We start from the raw sequence: 25,809 nt of genomic DNA, 5'->3' as shown, positions 1-25,809 counted from the left end.
GAGATACTCAGTAACTGGAAATGCAACTTGAGATTCTAGAAAAATGGAGGTAGCACTCTCACACTTAGCATGTAGCTGGTAGAAAAGCACTGGGTAAGGTTATGCTTATAAAAGGTAACTGATTAATATAGCTTGGTATACTCTGAGAAATGGCACTTGGTAGACAAAGCAAACAGTATTCTGGAATACTTGGTTATTACAAGTACTTATAATTGTATTACAAGTTATTGGTTATTACCAAGTAATTGTATTAACTTCATTTCTTTCTGCTCCTCACTGCAAACCCTATTTGATATATAAAATTGTACAGATTTGAATGATGTGCTATTAAGAGGAATTTTGTTTTCATATGTATTAGAAATTGTTTTGATTTTTGAGCTTTGAGCAATCCTTGAATATTATAGGGAAAATTACTTAAGTTTGAAAAGCCATTCTTTTATGTGCTACCTAGTCAGTAAAAGAAGCTTTTGTTATTTAATTCTTCCAGGAGTTTATGTTGTTCTCAGATAAACCTTGAAGATGTTTTGTGGCTGGACCGACATATAGCTACTCGGTGTCCCCTTTGTATTGAATTTGTATATTAGGTTCCGGTATTTTGCTAACGTAATTTAAAGTATTTGATCCTAATCTGGGATTTTAAATAAGATGAAGTTTTCGGGTTGTTTATTTTTTGTTATTTGTTTGATTTTGTATTTAGGTCTCATCCTTGTTCATTGCTCATGGATTGTTCTCTACAATGCATGGGAGACTAAATGTGCTAGGGATATAGCCCAAGATCCACACATTCAAAATGTGCTCCAGACCACTGATCTGTTTCCTGACCCAATATGGAATTTTTATAGTTGTTGAGTGTGCCTGGTATCAATACATTGGGTTTTTTTGTTTTTGTTTTTGTTTTTGTTTTTTTGGGTGGGGGGCGGGTGTCACACTCAGCAGCGCTCAGGGGTTACCCTTGTCTCTATGCTCAGAAATCGCTCCTGGTAGGCTCAGGGGACCATATGGGATATCGGGATTTGAACCACCATCCTTCTTATTGCAAGGTAAATGCCTTACTTCCATGCTATCTCTCCAGCCCCATATCAATACATTCTTAACTGGCTGCACTATGCCTTACTGCTTGGGAAGGAGTGATCCCTGCTCACATCAGATATGGCTCCTAGACCAAAGTTTAAAAAGACAACAACAACAAAAAAAAAAGACAACAAAACAAAAGTAGATTTAAGAGGCTAGGAAGATTGCTCAAGTAATGCTTTGCATGTCTGAAACCCTGAGTTTGATTCTGCTCACTCTATTCTCCTAGACTTAAGGCCTCCCTCAGCACCAGCACTGAATCGTCAGGCCCTGGATCCTCAACCAGCTCTAGCACTGATAGGTGTGAAATATAATATTTTGCTTTATGTTTAAGAAACACAATATTTTGGATTATGAGAAACATAATACTGTATATACTTGAATATCAGCTGCCACCCCCCCCCCATTTTTCCCTAAAAACTGGGAAAATTTAGTGACTCAAGTATAAGCTAAGGTAGAAAATGCAGCAGCCACTGATAAATTTCAAAAATAAAAAATATATTCAAAACAATTACAGTAATTGAGGAATCAGTAGGTTAAATGATTTTCAATATTTATTGCTAAGTAAAAACTGTAAGCTAGCAACAGTAGCTTTAAAACTTTAAATTAGATAAAGCGCAGGAATAGCTTAACAGGTAATCAAGCTAAATCACAAAGGTTAAAATCCTTCAAAACCGGGGGCTGAAGAGATAGCATGGAGGTAGTGCATTTGCCTTTCATGCAGAAGGATGGTGATTCGAATCCCGGCATCCCATATGGTCCCTCAAGCCTGCCAGGAGCAATTTCTGAGTGTAGAGCCAGGTGTAACCCCTGAGGGTGTGACCAAAAACCAAAAACAATCCTTCAAAACTGGATTCTTCCTCCTCCTCATATATATGTCCAGAGCTTCAGCTGTATCTGATGTGAGGGTATCAGCAGAAACATTGTTATCATCACTGAGTTTGCAGATATCATCATCACTCCTGTGGGTCTCATACAAAGTGCAGAATATTGTGGATTAAATAGTTAAGTGGCATACAGTTCAGTTCAGCTGCCTACCTCTTCAGCTCAGGCGGGACTTGTGGACTGAGCTGAAGCACCACCCCCTCCAGCAAACAGCAGAAGACAACTGGAGACTAAGTGCATTTGATTCGGTCATATGCACTGAATCAAATAACCTCTATGACCTGAGTATAAGCCGAGTACGGGTTTTTCGGCTTATATTTGTGCGAAATTTATAAATTTTGTGCCAGGAAAACTTGGCTTATACTCAAATGTATATGGTATTTTATTATGAGAAATCTGAGAATTCTCATATTTTGTTAGCCCAAATCTGAGAAATGTATTTTGGATTCTTTACTACTAATTTATAAGGGTCAGGTGAAGAATTCAACTTTGAAATGTCTCTAAAATTTATATCTGACTTTTGAATTATGTATATTTTTCCTTTTTAAGTTAAGCATAGTTGCTTTTTTTACACTAAATATTACTTCTGAAGCACCTCCAAATTAAATGGTTTGAAGTGTTGACCTCTGAGTTCACAAGAGGATAATCTAATTGTTTTCAGAAAGTACTTAAAAAAGGTTTGCTCTAAAAAATAGATAATTTTTTTATGATAAGTATACATACATGATGGTACTTTGTAAATCAGGAACAAACCCTATATCTGATGCATTATTATAAGCTTTTAAAAAATGTTTACTCTGTTACAGCAACATCCTTTTTGTTCATCCTTTTTTTTTTTTTGGTTTTTGGGCCACACCCGTTTGACGCTCAGGGGTTACTCCTGGCTATGTGCTCAGAAATCGCCCCTGGCTTGGGGGGACCATATGGGACGCCGGGGGATCGAACCGCGGTCCGTTCCTTGGCTAGCGCTTGTAAGGCAGACACCTTACCTCTAGCGCCACCTTCCCGGCCCCTTGTTCATCCTTTTAATAATAAAACACTTATAAGGTTTTATTAGAAGACAGTGAGAAAAATCAGTCTATTTTATGAATCATCCTAATGCTCCGTGTTCTTTTAAAAATCCTAGCATCTCTGCACTTTTATTGATTTAAATATAGTTGTCTTATCCCTAGAGGCAAACTGAGTAAAATTCATTCGTTATAGAACTTCACTGCATTTTTAACAAGATCTGTCACTTTTAAAGGCTTTACAATTTACAGAAGGTATGCAGAAACTGCTGCAAAAGTATTTCTCTTGTGGGATGTTGTTAATTATGGCTGCATATACTAGTGCATGACAGAAAGTCTTTCATTAGAATATTTCATCTAATCTGAAAACTTTAATTACTTCAGAGTTTCATGAGTTATCTTGTGCTCCAAAAGTAATCAGCAGTTCACCCTTGAGCTTTTCAAAGTTGACAGCTGTCAGTAGTAATGTCTGGAAATGGAAGCTTTATTCCTGGGAGTAGGTATTAATTTGTCTTTTAAATGATTGCTTTAAAGAAAGGAAAAGTCTTAAAGAATAAATCAATTCATGTTAAAAGATAAAAGAATGTAATATTAATGTTTTGGATACTACCAGTTACTTTGATAAAGGGGATAACTGAAGATACTGTATTGATTGTTTTGTGACTATGGACTTAGAAGATATTATAGGGCATTTTGTTGTATTAGTTTATAAAAGTTCAGATGTTTCTTACCTTAATTTCTCTAAAAATGTGGTTATTCTACTTTAAAATTTTTCCCTTCTATTTAAACACTTGACTAAAGGTGTTCATGATTGAGTTTTATTTCAGTCTTACAATGTACATAACCCTTCACCCATGAACACTTTCTGCCATCAGTGTCCTCATTTTCCTTCCCACCCTCCCCCCTGCCTTTCTGGGGCAGATATTTTACATCTTTCTCTCTTCCTGAATTTTTTCTCTTTTAGACACTGTATTTTGCACTATTGTAATGAAAGGGATACTATGCATACCACTTAATTTTGTTCAACACCCAGTTACAGTCCAGAGAGATAAATTTTTAATATTTTTTGTTGACTGTTGCTATGTATCATTTAGAATTCTTTTTGTCTTCAAATTGAAACACATTTGGAAATTGGAAAATAAAGATAAATGTTTTCTAACATTTGTTGGTTCTTCCTGTGTTTATTTAGGTAATAGCTGGATAATAGGCATTTAAAAGTAATATGGTAGTTGCTGTCCATGATTTTTTTTTTTATCTAGGTACCATACGCTGAGCAGAGAATCCAATCTGCACCAGCCACATACAAGGCAAACACTTTACCTGCTATAGTCTCTTCTAGCCCATATTATTTAACTTTTAGGTCACATTAACTGTGACTAGTTAAAGTGTCTACTGGTACCAGAATAACACTGGTTAGAGATACTTTGGGAATTAACAATGTAGCCAGCATATAGACCAATTTATCAATTTGTATCATAAAAATTCCTTAAGTTGAGTATAATGAGACATAAAGGCAATCAGATCAATTTGACTACTCTTTGCTCTCTATTGTTGAAATAGACTTCAGAAGTCTGTTTCTAACTACAGACACCTAAGACCGTTTATGATTTTGGAACTAAAGTTTTGTTATGACATATTAGTGCCCATTTATTGATAAATTTTCTGTGACTACAGAAAATTATAGAAGCAGAGTTGTTCCAAGAACCTGTCTTTAAAAGCTTAAAATGGTTACAGTCTCATGCTTTTATAAAAAGCTTGCTGATGACTACAATTATAATTTAATAATTTTTTTGTATTTTAATGATTAAAAATTTGCTTGCCTTTGGAATGGTGGGGAAAATTATGTAACTTTGATAGGTTATTAATTGGACTTATGAAGAGAAACCAAGGACATAGAATGTTTCTTGAATTATAGATTTTCCTTGGCTGACTCACATGGAGTCTTGAAAAATAACTTTTTAGTAGACTTTGCATTTAAAAAAAGAATGTGTTGTGTTTTTTTTTGTTTGCTTGTTTGTTTTTGTTTGTTTTTTTTTGGGTCACACCCGGCGGTGCTCAGGGGTTACTCCTGGCTGTCTGCTCAGAAATAGCTCCTGGCAGGCACGGGAGACCATATGGGACACCGGGTTTCAAACCAACCATCTTTGGTCCTGGATCGGCTGCTTGCAAGGCAAACGCTTCTGTGCTATTTCTCTGGGCCCAGAATGTGTTGTGTTAATAATTAAAAGGTCCGAGTAGTAAGTTTTTCTGCCCTGATTCTTTATTGCATTTTAATTTTATATCTTTAGAAAACAGTATGTATTCAACATATTGCCTTTGTCTCATAATTTAAACTTTTTGCTTAATTTCTTTGAGAGTTTATTATTATAAAAAGAAATCAGACTTAGCTCTATTTGAATTATTTATCTGAATTATATTGAGTATAAATTTAAGTTTCACTGTGATGTTATTTCTGAAAAAATCAGCCAGCTGACCAAAAGTTGATATTGTTTTTACACTTTTAAATGTCATTTACTTCAAAGTTTGCCTTTTTCAAATCCAGCATTTTAAAAAAACATATTTTTCTTATTAGAAAGATAGAAAATATATTTTAGTTGGATTTACATATATGAGCAAACAACATTTAATTAACTCATGAAATAGAATAAAATAGCTATTGCATTTTATGGAAATATTCAGATATTTGTAGTAACTTTTTATATTAAGTTGTTACTAAGGGACTGGGTTTGGTCCCCAGCATCCCATATAGTCCCTTAAGCACTGCCAAGAGTAATCCCTGACATCACTGTGTGTGACTGAAAAACATACACACACAAAAAAACCAACAACAACAAACAAAACTCTGAAAATAGTCTACTAAAATACTTACACTCTTCAATAAACAGCTTTATGAATGACATTAGCAAAAAAATCAACCAATTGGATTCACATATGAACTTGTGATGGATCAACATAAATGATCTGGCATTCAAATATCTCAAGCTCATTCTTGTTCTGTAGAATTTCACAGAACTTTAAAGTTTTTGTGCCCAGTTTTAGTTTGTGGGTTGCTCCTATTTGTAGGTTATTTGAGGAGAAAAAATAGATACATAGTTTAAAGTAATTTTTAGTGATGCTTATGTTGTAGGAAATTGCCTTTAAAATAGGTTTTTATTTGAAGAAAGGAAAAGTAATAAACTGGGGTAAAATCAAAAATGTCAAAAATGGGCAGAGTCCTTCTAGAGGTCCAGCCTCCCAATTAGAGGGGGAAACAAGGGAGGTACCAAGACCAAACAGGTGTAGGATCACTGAGTAGTAAGCTGGGCACAGAGAAGACCACTCTTGCTAGCAGCCCCGGGGGTGAGGGAGGAGGTTATGGGAGGCAGGATGGGAACGGAGGTGGAGGGAGGACAATTCGGTGATGGGAATTCCCCTAATTTTATGTTAATATGTACCTAAAATATTATTGTCAATGATATGTAAGCCACTATGCCTAAAATAAAAATATATTACTAAAAATAATAAAAACTCTTAAAAATAAAAAAAAAATAAAAAAAGGAAATAAAATAAATAAAAATAGGTTTTTAGGGCCTGGGAGATAGTACTGAGTCAGGAGTAAAAACAGTACAGCTGAGTGACCTAAGTCTCTCCACCTCACCCCTAAATAAGCTTTCAGTCATTCTTATTAAATGGAGTAGAGGACCAGGAATATACATTGGTGATAGAGAGAACACATCCCTTGGGTATGTGAGGCCCTGTGTTTAACCCCTAGCATTGGAAAAAGTACAATAAAGATTATAAAATAAAGTGTATGTGATGGTGGAAGGGAGGGATCTGTTTTATTTGCCTTCCTTAATCCCTTCTGTTTTCTTTTATAATGCCATTATATTAGTGGGAAAATTTGTTATGCTTTTCATAGGAATTTTGCAGAGAATAAAATGCATAAAATAAAACATTCTTAAAATAAATTTCAACTGTTTTAATTTTTTTAATGAAACTCAAAAATTTAAGATCAACTGATTCAGATTGTTTTGTTTTTCATAGACATGAATAGGTGGATCATAATTTTTATGCATTCACTCACCTGTAGCCACTGTTACTTTCTATGTTTAATGTGTGCACTTCTTTCCAGGCTTTCTTTAATCTCTATTTTGAATTATAAAGAGGTTTATTTAAACCAAAAAGGCAAACCTACATGTGTTATGCTTTAGAAATGGAGTTTCTTTTTTCTGAAAATACAAATTGGACCTTAGTTGAATTTAGAGTTGGAGATGAATCAGGGAAGGTTATGTGGTGGTGGTGGTAGTGGTGTATGACTAGGGGGTCTGATTTGAGAAACAAGTTTATTTTTCCTTCTAGAGTTGTGTTGGGTGGTCTTGTTGAATGGAGAAATTTTCCTGCAGATGTAGATTTTTTTTGCAAAAAGAAAAGTAAGATACAGGTTTTTTTTGTTGTTGTTTTTGGGTCACACCCGGCAGTGCTCAGGGGTTATTCCTGGCTCCAGGCTCAGAAATTGCTCCTGGCAGGCACGGGGGACCATATGGGACGCCGTGATTGGAACCGATGACCTCCTGCATGCAAGGCAAATGCTATCTCTCCGGCCCATGATACAGTATTTTATTGTAGAAATAGTGTGACAGGGAAATAAACATTGGAGAGTAGGAAATCTGATGTTAAAAGTTTAGGCTTTATGATCAGAAGGAATGAATAAAGGAAATATATGAATACATATTGCTAAAGTTATGCTTTTCCTTAAGTTATCTGTTTTCAGAGCAGTGGAATTTTTCATCAGAGATAAATATGAAAAGAAGAAATACTATGATAAAAATGCAATAGCTATTACAAATGTAAGTAAAATCTCCATCGTTATCATCAATTGATGTTTGTTAAATAGTTCTTAAGCATTTAAGTTACAATGTACTATGCAGGGGTCTCAAACTCGCCACCCGCGGGCCGTTTGCGGCCTTCTGTACATTTTGTGCCCTGCCCTAGAGGAATCGTTTTGTTTTGTTTGGGTAACCCCCGCCCCCCCAGTGTTCAAATGTTCAAGGCTTACTACTGACTTTGCACTCAAGGATCACTCCGACTCTGCCTCCTGCGGCCCCCAGGTAAATTGAGTTTGAGACCCCTGTACTATAGTGTATTTTACTGTAAAAAGGTATATTGAATTTAATGAACTTTCATAAAATAGAACTTGATTCAGTATGGAACTTTCTGTGACTGTAATAACTGCCTTAATGATCACTAATTTTTGAAATTTCCAAAGTGAAAATTAAAAAATATATAAAATTTCAACTTTCTAATTATAAAAAGGGAAGTAAGTTATTTTATAGATAATGGAAATGAAAAGATAATACAGGGCAAATGTAGTAATTCTTTTTTAAGGGTTTTGGTGAATTTTCTTCAAAGCATATTTAAACATAATAGAAAAATCATCTTAATTGGTTGTTATCAAACATTTTGACATCTAGTAGTTTTATACTGTTATGAATGTTATGTCAGTATATTTCTTTGGTTTAAAATTTTCCATACTTAGTTACAATTTAAGAATAGTGTATTTTATATGCTTATACTCTGTGTACAGATTCAGAATTAATTAGCTATAAGGTATATTTGTCATGTGTCAAACAGTTTAGTTATTGGAGCCCTAATAAAGTTAGAAAATAGTGATTTTTATTATCACACATATAAAATCTAATATTTATTACAACAAAAATATTTTACTTACTGTATTTTCTGGCGTATAATATGACTTTTGAAACAAAAAATGTCAACCAAAAATTGGGGGTCACCTTATATGCCGAGTATATCCTGAAAAACGTTTCGATATGCTGTTAAACGAAAATTGTCTGGATATTGCCACGAAACGAATTTTCCAACTCGATCCTGCACCAATCACTTCAAGGCTACTCGGACCGCCTCTCTAACTCAGCCAACACAAGCAGGCTTTTTATGCATGCAAATTATACAATATTTTGTACCTGAATGTACATTGTAAAAAGCCTGCTCAGATTGGCCAGAGTCAGAGAGGAAGTTTATTACAGTATAACTTTGGAACCTTTGCTTGTTGTGATTGGCTTACTGTGGTACATACAGTTGCAGCACAGGAACGTTCTGTCTTATACAGCGAAAATAGGCCTAAACCTATGTTTTAACTGTAAAATTAGGGGGTCGTCTTATATGCTGGAAAATACGGTAGAAATGTAGAAACAGTACCATGTGTGTACTTAAAGTCATATAGCACTAGAAATTTATAGAGCTGTTTACAGCTAACAGATTATTATAGAATTAGCTGTTATATGAGCTATAATTTCAAGACTTTTGAATTGCTGTGAATTTTAGAAGTCTTTTGAGAAACTTAGATGAATGGTTTTAAAATTTTTGTTTAGATTTTGTGATCTATAAAAACATTAATAGTCTTGTTTCAGGGATTCAGTATTGTTATTCCACACCACTACCAGGCAAATCAGTGTCCCTTCAAAACTGTCTAGGTCCCTTTTCACCTCAGTGAACTTATGGACAACAATAATGATTAAAACTGAGCCTTCTTTTCATCCTTCCTTTGAGATTGCTCTCTCTTGCCCTCCTTTAACTATAACATGAGACCTGTTGAGTGTTCTGTACTATGATGATGAATAGCATAGGTACAATGTCTGGCTGTTTCAAGAGCATTTCATTTGAACAAAAAGTACTGACATTGCCAGATCTTTATAAGAAGCATATGATTTGTTCTAATATTTAAAATATTACAAAAGCCAGAACAGTAGCACAGTGGGTAGGATATTTGCTTTGCATTCTGCAGACCCGGGTTCGATTCCTGGCATACCATATGGTGCCCTAAGCCCACCAGGAGAGATTGCTGAGTGCAGAGCCAGGATTAACCCGGGTTCCACCAGGTGTGGCCCCAAAACTGACAAAAAAAAGTATTACAGAAGTTGCTTTTGGAAAACCTTAAGTAGCTCTTGGAATCAGACTGGGTGATGAAAGAATACTCTTAGAGGAGGCACATAAACTCAGAAATTAAGTAGGAAGTGGTAGGAAATGACAGAACTGTGAGTATTTTAAATGAAAGTCAACAACCCCATAGTGGAGTGGGGGTCAACTTCAGGGAGTATTGGAACCTGGAAGGAGGTATATGACTAGATAAAAGTTTATTTAGGACAGAGAAAGGTAGAGAGATAAGATAAATGCAACTTATGTTCAGTCAAGCAGTTTAACTTTTTCTTTGTATGTGTGTGAACTATTTATGTAAGAATATTTGATCAGATTTGTAGAAAAACATGAGTTGGGTCAAGGAAACTGGTAGGAGTACTTAGTCCAATTGACAAGTGATTTCCTATTAGAAAGGTAAGTCAAGGTATGAGTGAGTGGTTTTCAGAGATTCAGAAGCAACATTGAACATCAGTTTTTGTTTTGAGGTTTGGGGCCATTTGGGGCCATAGTGTTCAAGAGCTACTCTGGTTCAGTGAATTTGGTTATTCCCAACAGTGACTAAAGGAACTTTGATGTGGGTAATGGAATCTAAGGGTCCTGCATTATGCACACAAGCCCTTTGAGCCATCTTTATTCCTCTTCAGTTCTGGCTTATTTTATTGTTTGTGAAATTCATCCCCATTCTTGTGTCATCTGATGCATTTTTTTAATTGACAGATAATTTAGTTTATGGTATACCAAACTTTGCTTTTCATTTATGTGATTTGTCTATTGCTTTTTACCAGATATCTTTTTTTTTTTTTTTTTTTTTTTTTGGTTTTTGGGTCATACCCAGCAGCGCTCGGGTTCCTCCTGGTTCTATGCTCAGAAGTCGCTCCTGGCAGGCTCATATGGGATGCTGGGATCTGAATCACAGTCCTTCTGCATGCAAGGCAAACACCCTACATCCATGCTATCTCTCCAGCCCCTTTACAGATTTTATTTTGCTCAGATATTTTTTCTACTAAACAAGTCTCTGTTTCTTTCCTCTCTGGAATATAGTGTGTATATAAATACATAAGTATAAAGCATATAATTTATATAGATATAGTGTATTATATCTATAATAAATGTAGATGTAAATATAGGGCTCTTTGGGGCAGAAGGGTTAAAATATTTAAATATTTTGGGTAATTTAAGGTTGGCCTTCTATTTGGCCAACCCTGGTTTGATCCTGGACAACCTGTATGGTTTCATGAGTACCACCAGGAGAGATTCCTGACTGCAGAGCCCAGTTGTACCCCCCCATAAAAAATTACTATGTACTGAATTGTTCTATATTTCTGTTACTGAATTTTAAAAAGTCGCCAGAATAGTTTATCATCTTTTCAAAAGTAATGTTACTTTTATACTAGATTATTTTGAATTAATAATCTTCAATATACTAAATCCCTATTTTATTTCAGTCTCTAAATGCATTCAGGCAAATTTTTTTGGATACTGATTGTTATCCTAAGCAAATGTTTATGCTTTTTAATTTAATTTTTGACAGAGGGTGGTAGTAAAATATCACTAGGAAATGAATGTCCATTAGACCTAACCATTTATTTTTTATTTTTATTTTTTTTATATATATATTTTTAAACACCTTGATTACATACATGATTGTGTTTGGGTTTCAGTCATGTAAAGAACACATCCAATCACCAGTGCAACATTCCCATCACCAATGTCCCAAATCTCCCTCCTCCCCACCCGATCCCCACCTGTACTCTAAACAGACTTCCATTTCACTCATGCATTCTCAATATTAGGACAGTTCAAAATGTAGTTATTTCTCTAACTAAACTCATCACTCTTTGTGGTGAGCTTCCTGAGGTGAGCTGGAACTTCCAGGTCTTTTCTCTTTTGTGTCTGAAATTTATTATTGCAAGAATGTCTTTCATTTTTCTTAAAACCCATAGATGAGTGAGACCATTCTGTGTTTTTCTCTCTCTCTCTGACTTATTTCACTCAGCATAATAGATTCTGTGTACATCCATGTATAGGAAAATTTCATGACTTCATCTCTACTGACAGCTGCATAATATTCCATTGTGTATATGTACCACAGTTTCTTTAGTCATTCATCTGTTGAAGGGCATCTGGGTTGCTTCCAGAGTCTTGCTATGGTAAATAGTGCTGCAATGAATATAGGTGTAAGGAAGGGGTTTTTGTATTGTATTTTTGTGTTCCTAGGGTATATTCCTAGGAGTGGTATATCTGAATCGTATGGGAGCTCGATTTCCAGTGTTTGGAGGAATCTCCATATTGCTTTCCATAAAGGTTGAACTAGATGGCATTCCCACCAGCAGTGGATAAGAGTCCTTTCTCTCCACATCCCCACCAACACTGTTTATTCTCATTCTTTGTGATGTGTGCCATTCTCTGTGGTGTGAGGTGGTATCTCATCGTTGTTTTGATTTGCATCTCCCTGATGATTAGTGACGTGGAGCATTTTTTCATGTGTCTTTTGGCCATTTGTATTTCTTCTTTGTCAAAGTGTCTCTTCATTTCTTCTCCCCATTTTTTGATGGGATTAGATGTTTTTTTCTTGTAAAGTTCTGTCAGTGCCTTGTATATTTTGGAGATTAGCCCCTTATCTGATGGGTATTGGGTGAATAGTTTCTCCCACTCAGTGGGTGGCTCTTGTATCCTGGGCACTATTTCCTTTGAAGTGCAGAAGCTTCTCAGCTTAATATATTCCCATCTGTTAATCTCTGCTTTCACTTGCTTGGAGAGTGCAGTTTCCTCCTTGAAGATGCCTGTAATGTCCTGGAGTGTTTTGCCTATGTGCTGTTCTATACATCTTATGGTTTTGGGGCTGATATCGAGGTCTTTAATAATAAGTTCCTCTTGGAAAGTTTGAAAGAATTCATTAGTGAATCCATCTGGGCCTGGGCTTTTGTGTTTCAGCAGACATATGATTATCGTTTTAATTTCATCAATGGTGATGGGGGTGTTTAGATATGCTACATCCTCTTCCTTCAACCGTGGAAGATTATAAGAGTCCAAGAATTTATCCATTTCTTCCAGGTTCTCATTTTTAGTGGCGTAGAGTTTCTCAAAGTAGTTTCTGATTACCCTTTGAATCTCTGTCATATCAGTAGTGATCTCTCCTTTTTCATTCCTAATACGAGTATCAAGTTTCTCTCTCTCTCTCTTTCTTTGTTAGGTTTGCCAGTGGTCTATCAATCTTGTTTATTTTTTCAAAGAACCAACTTCTGCTTTTGTTTATCTTTCGGATTGTTTTTTGGGTTTCCACTTCATTGATTTCTGCTCTCAGCTTTGTTATTTCCTTCTGTCTTCCTATTTTTGGGTCCTTTTGTTGAGCACTTTCTAGTTCTTTTAGCTGTGTCATTAAGCTACTCAGGTAAGCTCCTTCTTCCTTCCTGATGTGTGCTTGCAAAGCTATAAATTTTCCTCTCAGTACTGCTTTTGCTGTGTCCCATAAGTTCTGATAGTTTGTGTCTTTATTGTCATTTGTTTCCAGGAACCTTTTGATTTCCTCCTTGATTTCATCTTAGACCCACTGGTTATTGTGTATGAGGCTGTTTAACTTCCAGGTGTTAAGTTTTTCTTCTGAGTCCCTTTGGAATTCACAAATAATTTCAGAGCCTTATGGTCAGCGAAGGTAGTCTGCAAAATTTCTATCCTCTTGATCTTATGGAGGTATGTTTTATGTGCCAGCATGTAGTCTATCCTGGAGAATGTCCCATGTACATTGGAGAAGAATGTGTATCCAGGTTTCTGGGGATGGAGTGTCCTATATATATCCACTAGGCCTCTTTCTTCCATTTCTCTTTTTAGGTCTAGTATATTCTTGTTGGGTTTCAGTCTGGTTGACCTATCCATTGTTGACAAAGCCATGTTAAGGTCCCCTGCAATTATTGTGTTGTTATTGATATTATTTTTCAGATTTGTCAACAGTTGTATTAAATATTTTGCTGGCCCCTCATTCAGTGCATATATGTTTAGGAGAGTGATTTCTTCTTGCTCTACATACCCCTTGATTAATATAAAATGTCCATCTTTGTCCCTTACAACCTTCCTGAGTATAAAGTTTGCATTTTCTGATATTAGTATGGCCACTCCAGCTTTTTTATGGGTGTTGTTTGCTTGGATAATTTTTCTCCAGCCTTTTGTTTTGAGTCTATGTTCTGACTATTCAGGTGCGTTTCTTGTAGGCAGCAGAACGTTGGGATTGAGTTTTTTGATCCATTAGGCACTCTGTGTCTCTTGACTGGTGCATCTAGTCCATTGACATTGAGAGAAAGAATTGTCCTGGGATTTAATGCCATCTTTATATCAAAATTTGGTGTGTCTTTTGGTTAGTCTTGTCTTAAATTAGGTCTTTCAGTTCCTCTCTTAAGACTTGTTTTGTGTCTGTAAAGTTTCTGAGCTGTTTTTTGTCTGTGAAACCATGTATTCTTCCGTCAAACCGGAAAGTGAGTTTTGCTGGGTACAGTATTCTAGGTGAAGCATTCATTTCATTCAGTCTTGTTACAATATCCCACCACTGCTTTCTGGCATTGAGTGTTTCTGGTGACTGGTCTGCTGTAAATCTCAAGGATGCTTGCTTGAACGTAATTTCCCCTTTTGATCTTGCTGTTTTCAGAATTCTGTCTCATCATTGTGACTAGGATGTGTCTTGTGGTGGTTTTTCTGGGGTCTCTTTTGGTTGGTACTCTTCGAGCATGCAGGATTTGATCACATATATTCTTTAGCTCTGGAAGTTTCTCTTTAAAGATGTTCTTGACCATTGATTCTTCCTGGAAATTTTTTTCCTGGGTCTCTGGGACTCCAATGATTCTTAAGTTGTTTCTGTTGATCTTATCATAGACTTCTATTTTCATCTGTTCCCATTCTTTGACTAATTTTTCCATTGTTGTTCATTTGCTTTAAGTTTTTTTTTTCCCAATATCGCCTGCTGTATGGAATTGTTATGTATCTCATCTTCCACAGCACCAAGTCTATTCTCAGCTTCTGATACCCAGTCCCAGAGCTTATCCATTTTGTCATTCACCTCGTTTACTGACTTTTTCAGGCCTGTTATTTGACATGTTATTTCAGTTTGGAGTTTTGTGATTTCTGTCTTCATATTTTCTTGGTTCTTATTAGTGTTCTGTTCAACTCGATCCATGGTTACTTTGAGTTCTTTGAGCATCTTCAATATTGCTCGTCTAAAGTCCTTACCTGAGAGGTTGATTAGTTGGTTGGTCATTATCTGGTCATCAGAATTGTCATCTTCATTCTCTATGTCTGATGCTGGCCTGCGTTGTTTCCCCATTGTCACACTTGTATTGTGGGTTTTTCTACGTGTTGTGGTGGTATTCATTGGCTATATGATGCAGGCAGCACACTCCTCTGGCTCCGCCCTTTCTAGATGTGCTTACTTGCTTCCAAGGAAGGGGAATCCTTCGTGGATGAAGCCTCACACAGGATCAAATCTTAGGCCCGAGCACGCAGCTCGGGAAGAGAGAAGAAAGTCCGGAGAGAAATGCTAGCTTCAGTGATCCAGCACAGTTCTTAGTGTGATTTTTTTTCTTCTTGTTGAGATGGTATTCTTTTCTTAAAAGAGCGCAAGGACGCATAGCGAAGAGGAGCTAAGTGCTCTGCTGGAGCCTCTTTTTGGCCCACTCCCAAGAGGTTCACGCAAAAGGATAGTAGACAGACACGCACAGGCAGTACTCACAGTTTTTCACAGTCGGGCCCCATTGGGCAGGCGTAGTTTTTCTAGACCTAACCATTTAAAAAATTAGGCTTTAATAGGTATAGTTTGATTTATTTTTATTTTTATTTATTTATTTTTTTGAGGATAGAAGGGTTTGAAGGTAGGGGGTACATTCTTAGCCCTGCTTAGGCTGCTCAGCGAGTGATACTTAGTGATACTTGGCCTGGCAGTGCAGGGCTAATGGTTCAGTGTTTGGACCTGTTGATGCAGTGCTACTGGGGCCCAGTAGTACTAGGAGGCATCTTCTCTGGTAGTGCTTAGGGGGCAGCTGCGCATGTATTTCTAGAGATCAAACCTGGGTATAGTGCATGCAACATCTCTGCTACAGGTCTCAGCTACTTATGTGTGTGATCCCAAGTACTCACACATAACACTAGTCTATCATTGAACTAAATCCTTCTAATTTAAAAAAATTATAACAATTAGTAGCAATACAAGAAAAAGAATCCTATGGTTTAGAGCCCAGAACAATATGATAGTACAGTGGGTGGAACATTTGCTTGCATGTTGCTGGCTTGGGTTCCATTCCTTGCACTTCTTTGCACATAGTCCCCAAGTCTGCCAGGAGTAGGCTTTGAGCACTGCTGGTTGTGACCGCACTCACTTATCCCGCAAGCCCCAATTCTAAAGTTTATGGTCTTGGCTTATGATTTATGAATCATAGTCATTGGGGTCAGAGCAATAGCATGTCAGGCAGGGCGTTTGCCTTGCACACTGCTGACTTGGGTTTGGTCCCTGGCATCCTTTATGGTCCCACAAACCTCCCAATGGTAATTTCTGAGTGCTGAGCCAGTAGTAACCCTGAGAACTGCTGAATGTGCCCCCCCCCCCAAAAAAATAATAAAGAATTACAGCCATTGTGCTGGGAGCACAATAGGTAGGGTGCTTGTCTTCCATGCTGCTGCTGACCCAGGCTCAGTCTCCTGCATCCAGCATGGTTCCCATGTTCAAAATTGACCCTAATGCGGAGCCAGGAGTAACCTTCAGAGCACCATTAGGTATCAAAAAAACAAAAGAGAAAAATAAAAGAATTAAAGCTATAATTAATTTAATAACCAGCAGATTGAATAGAGACTTGTCATCTTACAAGTGTTATTTTGATAGTATATAGTATCTTTTAATTTTTTCACATTATTGCTATGATAATTGCTATGTAATTTTAAGACATTTTATTTATAAATTTTAATTGAATCACTATGATATACACAGTGGCAAAGTTGTTCATGATTGAGTTTTTTGATTTATAATATACAACACCCTTCATCAGTACACATTTTCCGCCAACAATTTTCCCAGTTTCTCCCTCTTCTCTATGGAAGATATTCCCCCCCACTGCTTTAGACACTGTGATTTGCAGTATTTTTACTGAAGACTATCATGCATATCACTTTATCTCTTGTCTAGAGTGATCATTTCCCAATATTATTGTCATAGTGGTCCCTTCTGCCCTAACTACACTCCCCTGCTATTTGTGGGAAGTTTCGTAGAGATGGGTCCAGTGATCTGTTCATTTTGTAAATGTATTTCAGTTATATTTTGGCAATAATGAAAACTGGAAGACATGCTTTTATTTTATTTTATTTATTTTATTTTTATTTTTTTTTGTTTTTTGGGCCACACCCGGCAGTGCTCAGGGGTCACTCCTGGCTGTCTGCTCAGAAATATCTCCTGGCAGGCACGGGGGACCATAGGGGACACCGGGATTCGAACCAACCACCTTTGGTCCTGGATCGGCTGCTTGCAAGGCAAACGCCGCGATGCTCTCTCTCCGGGCCCGACATGCTTTTATTAAAGTGATTAATTGCACATGTAGAAATTGGGTAAGAAGATGTGTGAAAGGTTTTTAGATTAAATATTTTCATGTATAAATTGTCTCTACTGCATATGTAAATGTTTGAATGCTTTTGGGTAATTTGGCAAATACAGCATTGAAAATGGTGTCTATGCATACTGATCTTAAAGAACTGTATAAATTGCTTTATCATGAATTCTGTAACTCAGCTGTTAACATTGTATTTTATTTTTCCTCCTACTTTCCCCCCCATTTTCTTAAAAACTTGAGTAAAAGTATTTCAACAGTATTTTACTTTTCATTCTTAACAATTCACATGTTAAAACAAAATTTAAGTTTTGGTTTGGTTTGGTTTGGTTTTTGGGTCACACCCAGTGACTCTCAGGTGTTACTCCTAGCTATGCATTCAGAAATCACTCCTGGCTTGGGGGACCAAATGGGACACCGAGGATTGAACCAAGGTCCATTCTGGGTCAGTAGGCAAACTCGCTATTGCTCCGGCCCCCAAAATTTAGTTTTTCAATTCACTCTCCTGCCTCTTAGAACATTTGTGTCTACATACTTCATAGCATTACTATTGCAGTACTAATATTAAGTAAAAGTGAACGGAGAAACGGAATTATTTTATTTATTTATTTTTGGCTTTTGGGTCACAGCTGCTGTGCTCAGGGGTTACTCCTGGCTCTGTGTTCAAAAATCACTTCTGGCAGGCTCAGGGTACCATATGAGATGCCAGGAATCAAACCAGGGTCTGTTCTGGGTTGACCATGTGCAAGACAAATGCCCTACTGCTGTGCTATCTATTTGACTCCAAAGCTGAATTATTTTTGAAGTACTTTTGCTATGACATTACAAATATCTGATAGTGAAATAAATTTTAATTCAACAATCTGTTAGTTTGTTGTTGTTTTGGATCACACTCAATAGTACTCAGGGGTTAAGCCTGGCTCTGCGCTCAAAAATTGTTCCTGGCAGGCATTGGGGACCATATGGGATGCTGGGATTCGAACCACTGTCTGTCCTGGATCAGCTGTGTGTAAGGCAAACACCCTACTACTGTATTATCTCTCCAGCCCCATCAGCAATCTATAATTTCTAAGAAGTTTTCTGTCATACTACTGTTGGAAATTTCACATGGAGGGCCAGAGCAGTAACACAGTGGGTAGGATGTTTGCCTTGCATGTGGCCAATCCAGGTTCAATCCCTGGCATCCCATTTGATTTCCTGCGCCTGCCAGGAGTGATTTTTGAGGTCTCCAGGTGTGGCTCAAAAACCAAAAAAAAAAAAAAAAAAAAAGAAAAGAAAAAAAAAGAAAAGATATTTCACTTTTCTTTGTTAATGTTCTTGTGATTGCTTCTATATCTCTGAAATTTGGGGGTTTTGTTTCTTTCTTAGTTCTGTCTATTCTGATTATTCTTTATGTTTTTTTTCTACTGTCTGCATCTGCATCCCAAAGATTTCCTCCTCAGATGCTCCTCTTCAGCCTTTGGTATCTTCTCCTTCTCTACAAGCTGCTGTTGAAAAAAACAAATCAGAGGTATGGTAGTATTTTAGGCAACTTTGTTAGTGTAAAAGGGTAAATAAACTGCCTTTAAGTTGTGCTGTAATTCAGGAGTGCTAGAATCGTTTATATTCTCAATGACTGTATTTCTAGTACGACAATGTGAATACAACAGAAAGCTGATTACTATTCAGTGTTGAGATTTTAAGTCAAAATTTTTTCCAGTTGGTATTTAATTTCTTGATCTGTTAGGGAAACATTAGATTAAAATACCTGTATATTTTGTTTCTATTATTTTAAAACACTCCAAGAAATTTAATGTCAAGGTGTTTTTATTTTAAAAAAGCAAAAGTAACATACAGGTACATTGTATATTATTTAGAATCATGAATTAGAATCAGTTATGATTTTTTAGACTACAATAGGGTTAAAGCAATGGTTCTCAAATAGTGGTGTGCCCTTCCCCGGAGGGGGCCACGTTTGACCTCGGCAAACACTGTCATAACAATCTAAGCCCCGTGTTTATGTCTCTGTATGTCTCTGGAGCTGAGAGTTGCTGTGTCCTGCTTCAAACCCCTCTTTGAAAAGCTATGCATTGCAAAATGTGCTCATTGTAGCCATTAATCCAGACTTGTAACTAACCTGGATTTAACTCTCAGCACCAAATATGGACCCCTATAATTCCTGAGTCTTCAATTTCACTCTTCCCAAAGATAAAACTTCTACCTTCAAAGAACTTAGTCTAATGTATAAAAAGTTTTTCTTAGGTTTTCAAAAGCAAGATATTGTGTTGCAATTTTCATCTACATACTGTTATGCTATTAAGTGGAAGTGTATTTTCATGAATTAAACTTTTGTTTGTTTTTGTTTTTTGGGCCACACTATGGTGTTCAGGGGTTACTCCTGATTCTGCACTTAGGACTCACTCCTGGAGGGCTCAGGGGACCATATGGGATGCCTGAAATTAAACTAGAATTAGCAGCATGCAAGGCAAATGCCCTATCCTCTGTACTATTGCTCTGGCCCCTAATGGATCCAGTAGTCCTCAAACTTTTTAAACAGGGGGCCAGTTCACTGTCCCTCAGAGCGTTGAAGGACCGGACTATAGTGAAAATAAAAACTATGAACAAATTCCTATGCACACTGCATATATCTTATTTTGAAGTGAAGAAACAAAACGGGAACAGATACAATATGTGGCCCGCGGCTCATAGTTTGAAGACCCCTGGAACTCTTAATTAAACATTAGATATATGGATTTCTTAATTAAACATTAGATATAAGGATTAGGGTGCATTCCAAGTACAGAGAGAATCTTGTGAGAGAATAAGAAACTTTATGACAGGGTGAAATATTTGGGGGTATTACAGAGCTTGCTTTTTTTCTTTGCTTTCTTTCTTCTATTCTCTATTTTTTTCTTTATTCTCTTTCTCTTCACTTTGGGACCATAACCAGTGGTGCTCAGGGTTATTCCTATCTTTGCACTCAGAAATTACTCCTGGTGGACTTGGGGACCCTATGATGCTGGGGATCTAACCTAGTTGGCCACATGCAGGGCAAGTAACTTACCCACTGTACTGTCACTTCAGCCCCAGAGAGGAACTTTCTTATGAGACTATTAAGAAAATCTTAATTTTAATCTGGCATTTTAATGATGGGCTTTAAGAATAGGGGGATAACAGTACCTGATGATCATATGATAACACTGTTCCACTGATTCTGTAGAGTGAACTTTTTTGTAGTGGGTTTGCAAAAGACTTGAAAATCTATTTTCATTCCTTTAAAATAATTGATATCTGTTTTTGACTGGAGGTGGAGAAAATGAAGAAAGAAGCTTTAAGAGTTGCTGAGAATTTATGGAATTGAGTTGTTAATGGATTGTTGAGTGCTTTGGGGAGCCTTTATCACACTGGTTTGTGGCTTGAGCATCTTATTAAATGATGTTATTCAAGATAAAAGAATACAAGTTAAAGACGAGGCACAGATTTAGGAAAAGAAACAAATATGGCTGGATTAAAGGTTTGAGGGAGTCTGTAGACAGTGGAGAAAGAGAAAAAAGAAAAATTCAGGTGGGAGGGAGGAAATCAAAGAATGGAAATCTGTACACTTAACCTGAGAGCAGAACAAGGGGGAGACTTTAGGCAATAGTTTCTGAACAAAAAAATTTGGTTGGTGAGGATAGGCTTGGAGAATTGTGTTTTGTGTCTTAACTCTCTCTTCTGAGCTAAGACACAAAACACCACATCTAGGAGCTCGCTAGGAGTGTGGGGCTGCTTTGAGATTCTTTGATTTTGCACTGTGTAGTTCCCATGTTTCACGAATCTGCAGACTTTATTTTCTTTTTTCATTTAATTGAATCACCATGAGATACACAGAAGAAAGTTATTAATGGTTGAATTTCAGTCATAGTGTTCCAACACCCGTCTATTTACCAGTACATACAACTCGCCATCCGATATTGCTTCCACTGCCTCCACATCCAGACTTCATCTATGGTAGACATCTTTCTTTTTCCTTTTCCCTCTCCAACTCTCCCTTTCTCCTCCTCTTTCTTTCTCCTTTCTCCTCTCCCTCTTCTCTCGTCTCCTTTTTTTTTCTCTCATGGCTGTTTTTTCCTTTTAGGCACTGTAGTTTGCAGTATCATTACTGATGAGGTAAACACTTTACCTCCTTTTAGCATCCAGTCCAGAGTGATAATTACCAACTGTCATTGTCATAATGGTCCCTTTTCTGTCCTAACTGTACTCCCTCCTCTTTGTGCTAACTTTCTATATACACCAGTGCTCCTGGCCTTTGTTTCTGTTGTCGTTGGATACTATTCTCATATACTATGAAACCAGTAGTCCTTTTTTTTTTCATATGGAACGCTTCACGAATTTGCGTGTCATCCTTGCGCAGGATTGTTCTCTGTATCGTTCCAATTTTAGTGTATGTGCTGCCAAAGTGAGCACAAAACCAGTAGTCTTAATTCAGTGATCACTAATAGTCTAGAGAGCATGCCAAGTTTGTCAATCTTAGATATTTTCAGACTTTTCCCACTGCATGTTAAAATTTCTACTTTATGTATTTGTATAAAATATAGTACTGTGTGCTTTTAAATAAATTTGTACATATGGTAGAGTATATATGCTCAAATTTTTCAAGATAGAACATAAAAAATTTACAGACCATACCTTTAATCACTCAAATATAGTTTGATTATAAGGAACCCAATATGTACATAATGTTTTAAGTCTTGAGTAGAGATACCAGTTTTCTTATTCAGTTTTCTTATTTTACTGTATTTGTTTATACTATGAAACACTGACATATTTTATCTTTGCTGAGAAAATAAAAGTTTGAGTTCTCACAGTATTCTTACATTTCAGGATTCTTTTTTCTATAGATTAGAGCCATCTATGATTTAGACTATCTGATCTGAATTTGGAGCTCATGTTTTTAATGTTACTTCAAAGTCTGATCCTGCTGCTGGGGTCAGATTAGATGACAGGCATATTTTGATAGTTGAAACTCTAGCATTGAAGAGCACTAAAATGTCACTAAATCATATAATTTGTTTCGGGTAATTGCATATATGTTTACCAGTTACAGTTATTATCAAGATCAGCTTTCTCAGCTTTCTTTTCACTTTTATACAGTAGCTTCCTTGAGTTGTAAAATCTCTGAGAAATTATAGAACAATCCATCCGTGACATATTCCTGATAATATTGCTTTCATTTAAAGTGGAGATACTATTACTTGCCTAGTATTGTGAGAATTAAATGAATTAAAATGGTATCTAGTAGTTAGAGTAAAGATTCTCTTAAATATTGTAAGGGATGTTGTAAGGAAAAACAGCAATAATAATAGCAAATTTCTATTGGCAGTATATTTTTGAACTCTGGTTCAGTTTTACTGTTGATCAGCTGTATGTTGTGCTTTGTGTATTATTTTTCTAAGATTTTGTTTCTTTGTTTATTGAACAGTGGCAGTGATGTTTTTTCCCATGGTCATTATAAAAAAAAATGAGACAATGAGGTGCTTTTGAGTGCCTACAATAAGAATTTTTACTATCTCTCTTACATTATGGTATTAGAATTGCACCATTTTCCCTATTTAACAAATAGCAGCAGATCTAATTTATAGATTGTGTCAAACAGTTTAAAACATGCAGACACAAACACACTGTAGATATTTTGATTATGTTACTAAATATTATTTAATTATGTTATTCAATATTATTGTGTCTCAGATTTATCAGTTTGTATACTATATTGCTGGCAACTGAAATCTAGCTCATTACTCAGTTGCAATAATTAATCCTATTCTAGATTTCCTGTAATCTCTTTTTTCTGAATGCCTTATGAAGTATCTTCAATTAATCTTTACTTCATTGTACTTTATTTGTATATTTGGTTTTCATTCTTCATGGAAATACAAATTGTAGGCATCATAATACCACCGTAGTTTACCTTGACTGGTTTGAATTAAATATATTCCTTCTTTGACTAAGGCGCTTAATACATCTTTAACACTTTTTTATGAGAAAAATTGTTTCTCCTTTTAAAAAAGGGTTATAATGGATTAAAACTGTGTTTTGATATTTTTAAAAATAAAATTTTTTACTTTCTTTACTACTATTTAAATAAATGTCTTCATCTTTAAGAATTCTGTTTCAGTTTTTATTTCTTTATTCAAATTCCAGTTTTATGGTTGCTATAGGAAGCCTAAAGTTAACTAAGTATAGGTGAGAATTTATGAAATAGATATATGATGAACAAAAAGATACCAAAACTAAGTGGACAAATGCTGAAATATTCAATTCTAAATTGTTATGCTTAATTTTGTAAGGAAAAGATGTTTCTTATTGTATTATGTATTTTGTAGCCTCAATGGAAGTTTAAATTTTCTTTTTACTTTTATATTTCAGTATCCTGAACATTGTGATCATTGAATACTTATATTTTTCTTAAGTGATGACTGAAATCAATTAAAATATATTAAAACTTGACAGTTGAAAAAAACTTATCAAAACTCTGGCCTATATTTTAGAAAGAAAAGGAAAAGAAAAAGGAAGAGAAAAAGAGAGACAAAGAGCCAGAAAAACCTACAAAATCTCTTACAGCTGAAAAGGTAAACAATTTGTTTCTAATTTATAAAGATTTTTTTTTTACAAAATATGTGCAAAACTGCACATTTGTATAATATTTTTGTGCATAAATGGGAATGACTTAGGGGGGTCTTCATGTTATTCAACTGTTTCAAAAAGTAGTCAAGTAAATATTTGTGTTGAGCATGTTTGTAGCAGCTTATCTTATCAAATATTATTTGTAATTTGTTACATATATATGATTTAAGATCCTATGAATGTTCTAAGACAAATATTGTTATTTATGACACCTAGAATGATATTTTAGGACTTCTACACACAGACTTCATTGATAGTAGAGAATAAAGTGATCATGCCTGATGGGGTCTTCAGTCTGTTTCGTTATGCATCTTGGATTTGTGTGATTGATTATTTTTTGTTGCATTTTAAAATTCAGTTTTTGTAAGAAAATTTTTGTAAAAAATTTTGCTTTTCTCTGAAGTGAACTGAATTTATTTAGACTGTTTATTAGTTTCTGATGGAACTACTTAATTTTATAAATATACTTGTTTACCTTGAGTAGTCTCATTTAAAATATCTTTATAATGAGGTCAGCTGGAGAGAGGGTTCTTTTTATTTCTGACAATAGAAAGAATAATATAAAAAAATTAAGACTGAAATTCTACAATACTTTGTTGTACTTTTGACATTTCTAATTAACATAAATTTAGATTTACAACCTTTAAGACATAAAGAGCCACTTGGACTCGTTTCCAACGGAAAAAAAACCTGGGAGCCGCAAAACCATTGCGACATTTAAAACAAATATAGCATTGCATGCATTTTTCATTAGCTTAGTGCTATATACAGGATCATGAAGTTAGCTATCGATCTAAAGAAGAAAAGAATTTCACTTAACAATGTAAAATATATTTGTGCAAATTAATAGCCAATTAAATATTTAAGTGATACCTCTCCTTGGCCCCCTGCTATTGGCCCTGATGTCAGAGTTGCGGCAAAGCTTCAAAAGAGCTGCAGGTTGCTGACCCCTGTACTAGATAGACTATATGCCAGAACACCAATTAATGCTCCATATTTTCACATAAATGGGAATCAGTTTATTCAAGAATACTTTGGGAGTTCTTTTTTGGTTTGAACAAATAATTTCTTTGGAAAGTTCTGAGCTTTAAAGTTGCTCTTTTTGAAAAATGTATGCTTCCAAATATAAAAAGTAGTCCAGTGTTTTGTTTTTGGTGTGTGTGTGTGTGTGTGTGTTTGCAGGGGGGGTGCTTGCAATATATATAAATAAATATATATTTATTTTTATTTATTATATATATTTTATATATATTATATATTTATATTTATATATAAATAAATATATTGCTATATATTATGATACATTATATAAATGTGTTAACTAGGTTGTAGGTTAAGGAACCTTTAATTAGGGCTTGACAAATTTCATTGTTTATCAAGAACCATCTAGTAAACCATCTAGTAAAACATCTAGTAAACTTATAGAAGATTCATTGTATATTAGATCTGCTCAACTCTTTTGTAGTATAAAGTGTAAATAGATATTTAGACTTTTATCTTTTATTTGTGGTTTTCAGGGCCTCACCCAGCTGTGCTTAGGCTTACACCTGGCTTTCTGGCTGGGATGTTCTTACCAGGGCTCAGGGCACTGTATATAGTTGTGTGGCTCACGCCCAGGTTAGATGCAAGCAAAGCGAGCATTTTATCACAGTACTTACTATCCAACCCATGTCTATTTAGAATTTTATTTTTTAAATCAGGAAGTCAAGTGTGTATTGAGA

The 25,809-nt window shown here is 35.7% G+C and overlaps 1 protein-coding gene and 1 pseudogene across 2 annotated transcripts in view; one reads left to right on the top strand and one right to left on the bottom strand.

Annotated features, from left to right (window-relative positions):
- Nucleotides 1-25,809, top strand: part of SMAP1 (small ArfGAP 1) — a 108,314-nt gene that overhangs the window by 43,526 nt on the left and 38,979 nt on the right. The window contains exons 4-6 of one of the 2 annotated variants that reach the window (XM_049776889.1): nucleotides 7,714-7,789; nucleotides 18,876-18,956; nucleotides 23,953-24,033. In XM_049776889.1, coding sequence (XP_049632846.1) covers nucleotides 7,714-7,789; nucleotides 18,876-18,956; nucleotides 23,953-24,033 — 238 coding nt within the window. The remainder of the gene's footprint in view (nucleotides 1-7,713; nucleotides 7,790-18,875; nucleotides 18,957-23,952; nucleotides 24,034-25,809) is intronic. The other variant, XM_049776890.1, reaches the window with a different exon arrangement.
- On the bottom strand, nucleotides 21,774-21,871 carry LOC126014550 (uncharacterized; annotated as a pseudogene).

The sequence above is a fragment of the Suncus etruscus genome, chromosome 7 (genome assembly GCF_024139225.1).
Source record: "Suncus etruscus isolate mSunEtr1 chromosome 7, mSunEtr1.pri.cur, whole genome shotgun sequence".
Lineage (NCBI taxonomy): Eukaryota > Metazoa > Chordata > Mammalia > Eulipotyphla > Soricidae > Suncus > Suncus etruscus.
This window is presented reverse-complemented; position numbering and strand designations above follow the sequence as displayed.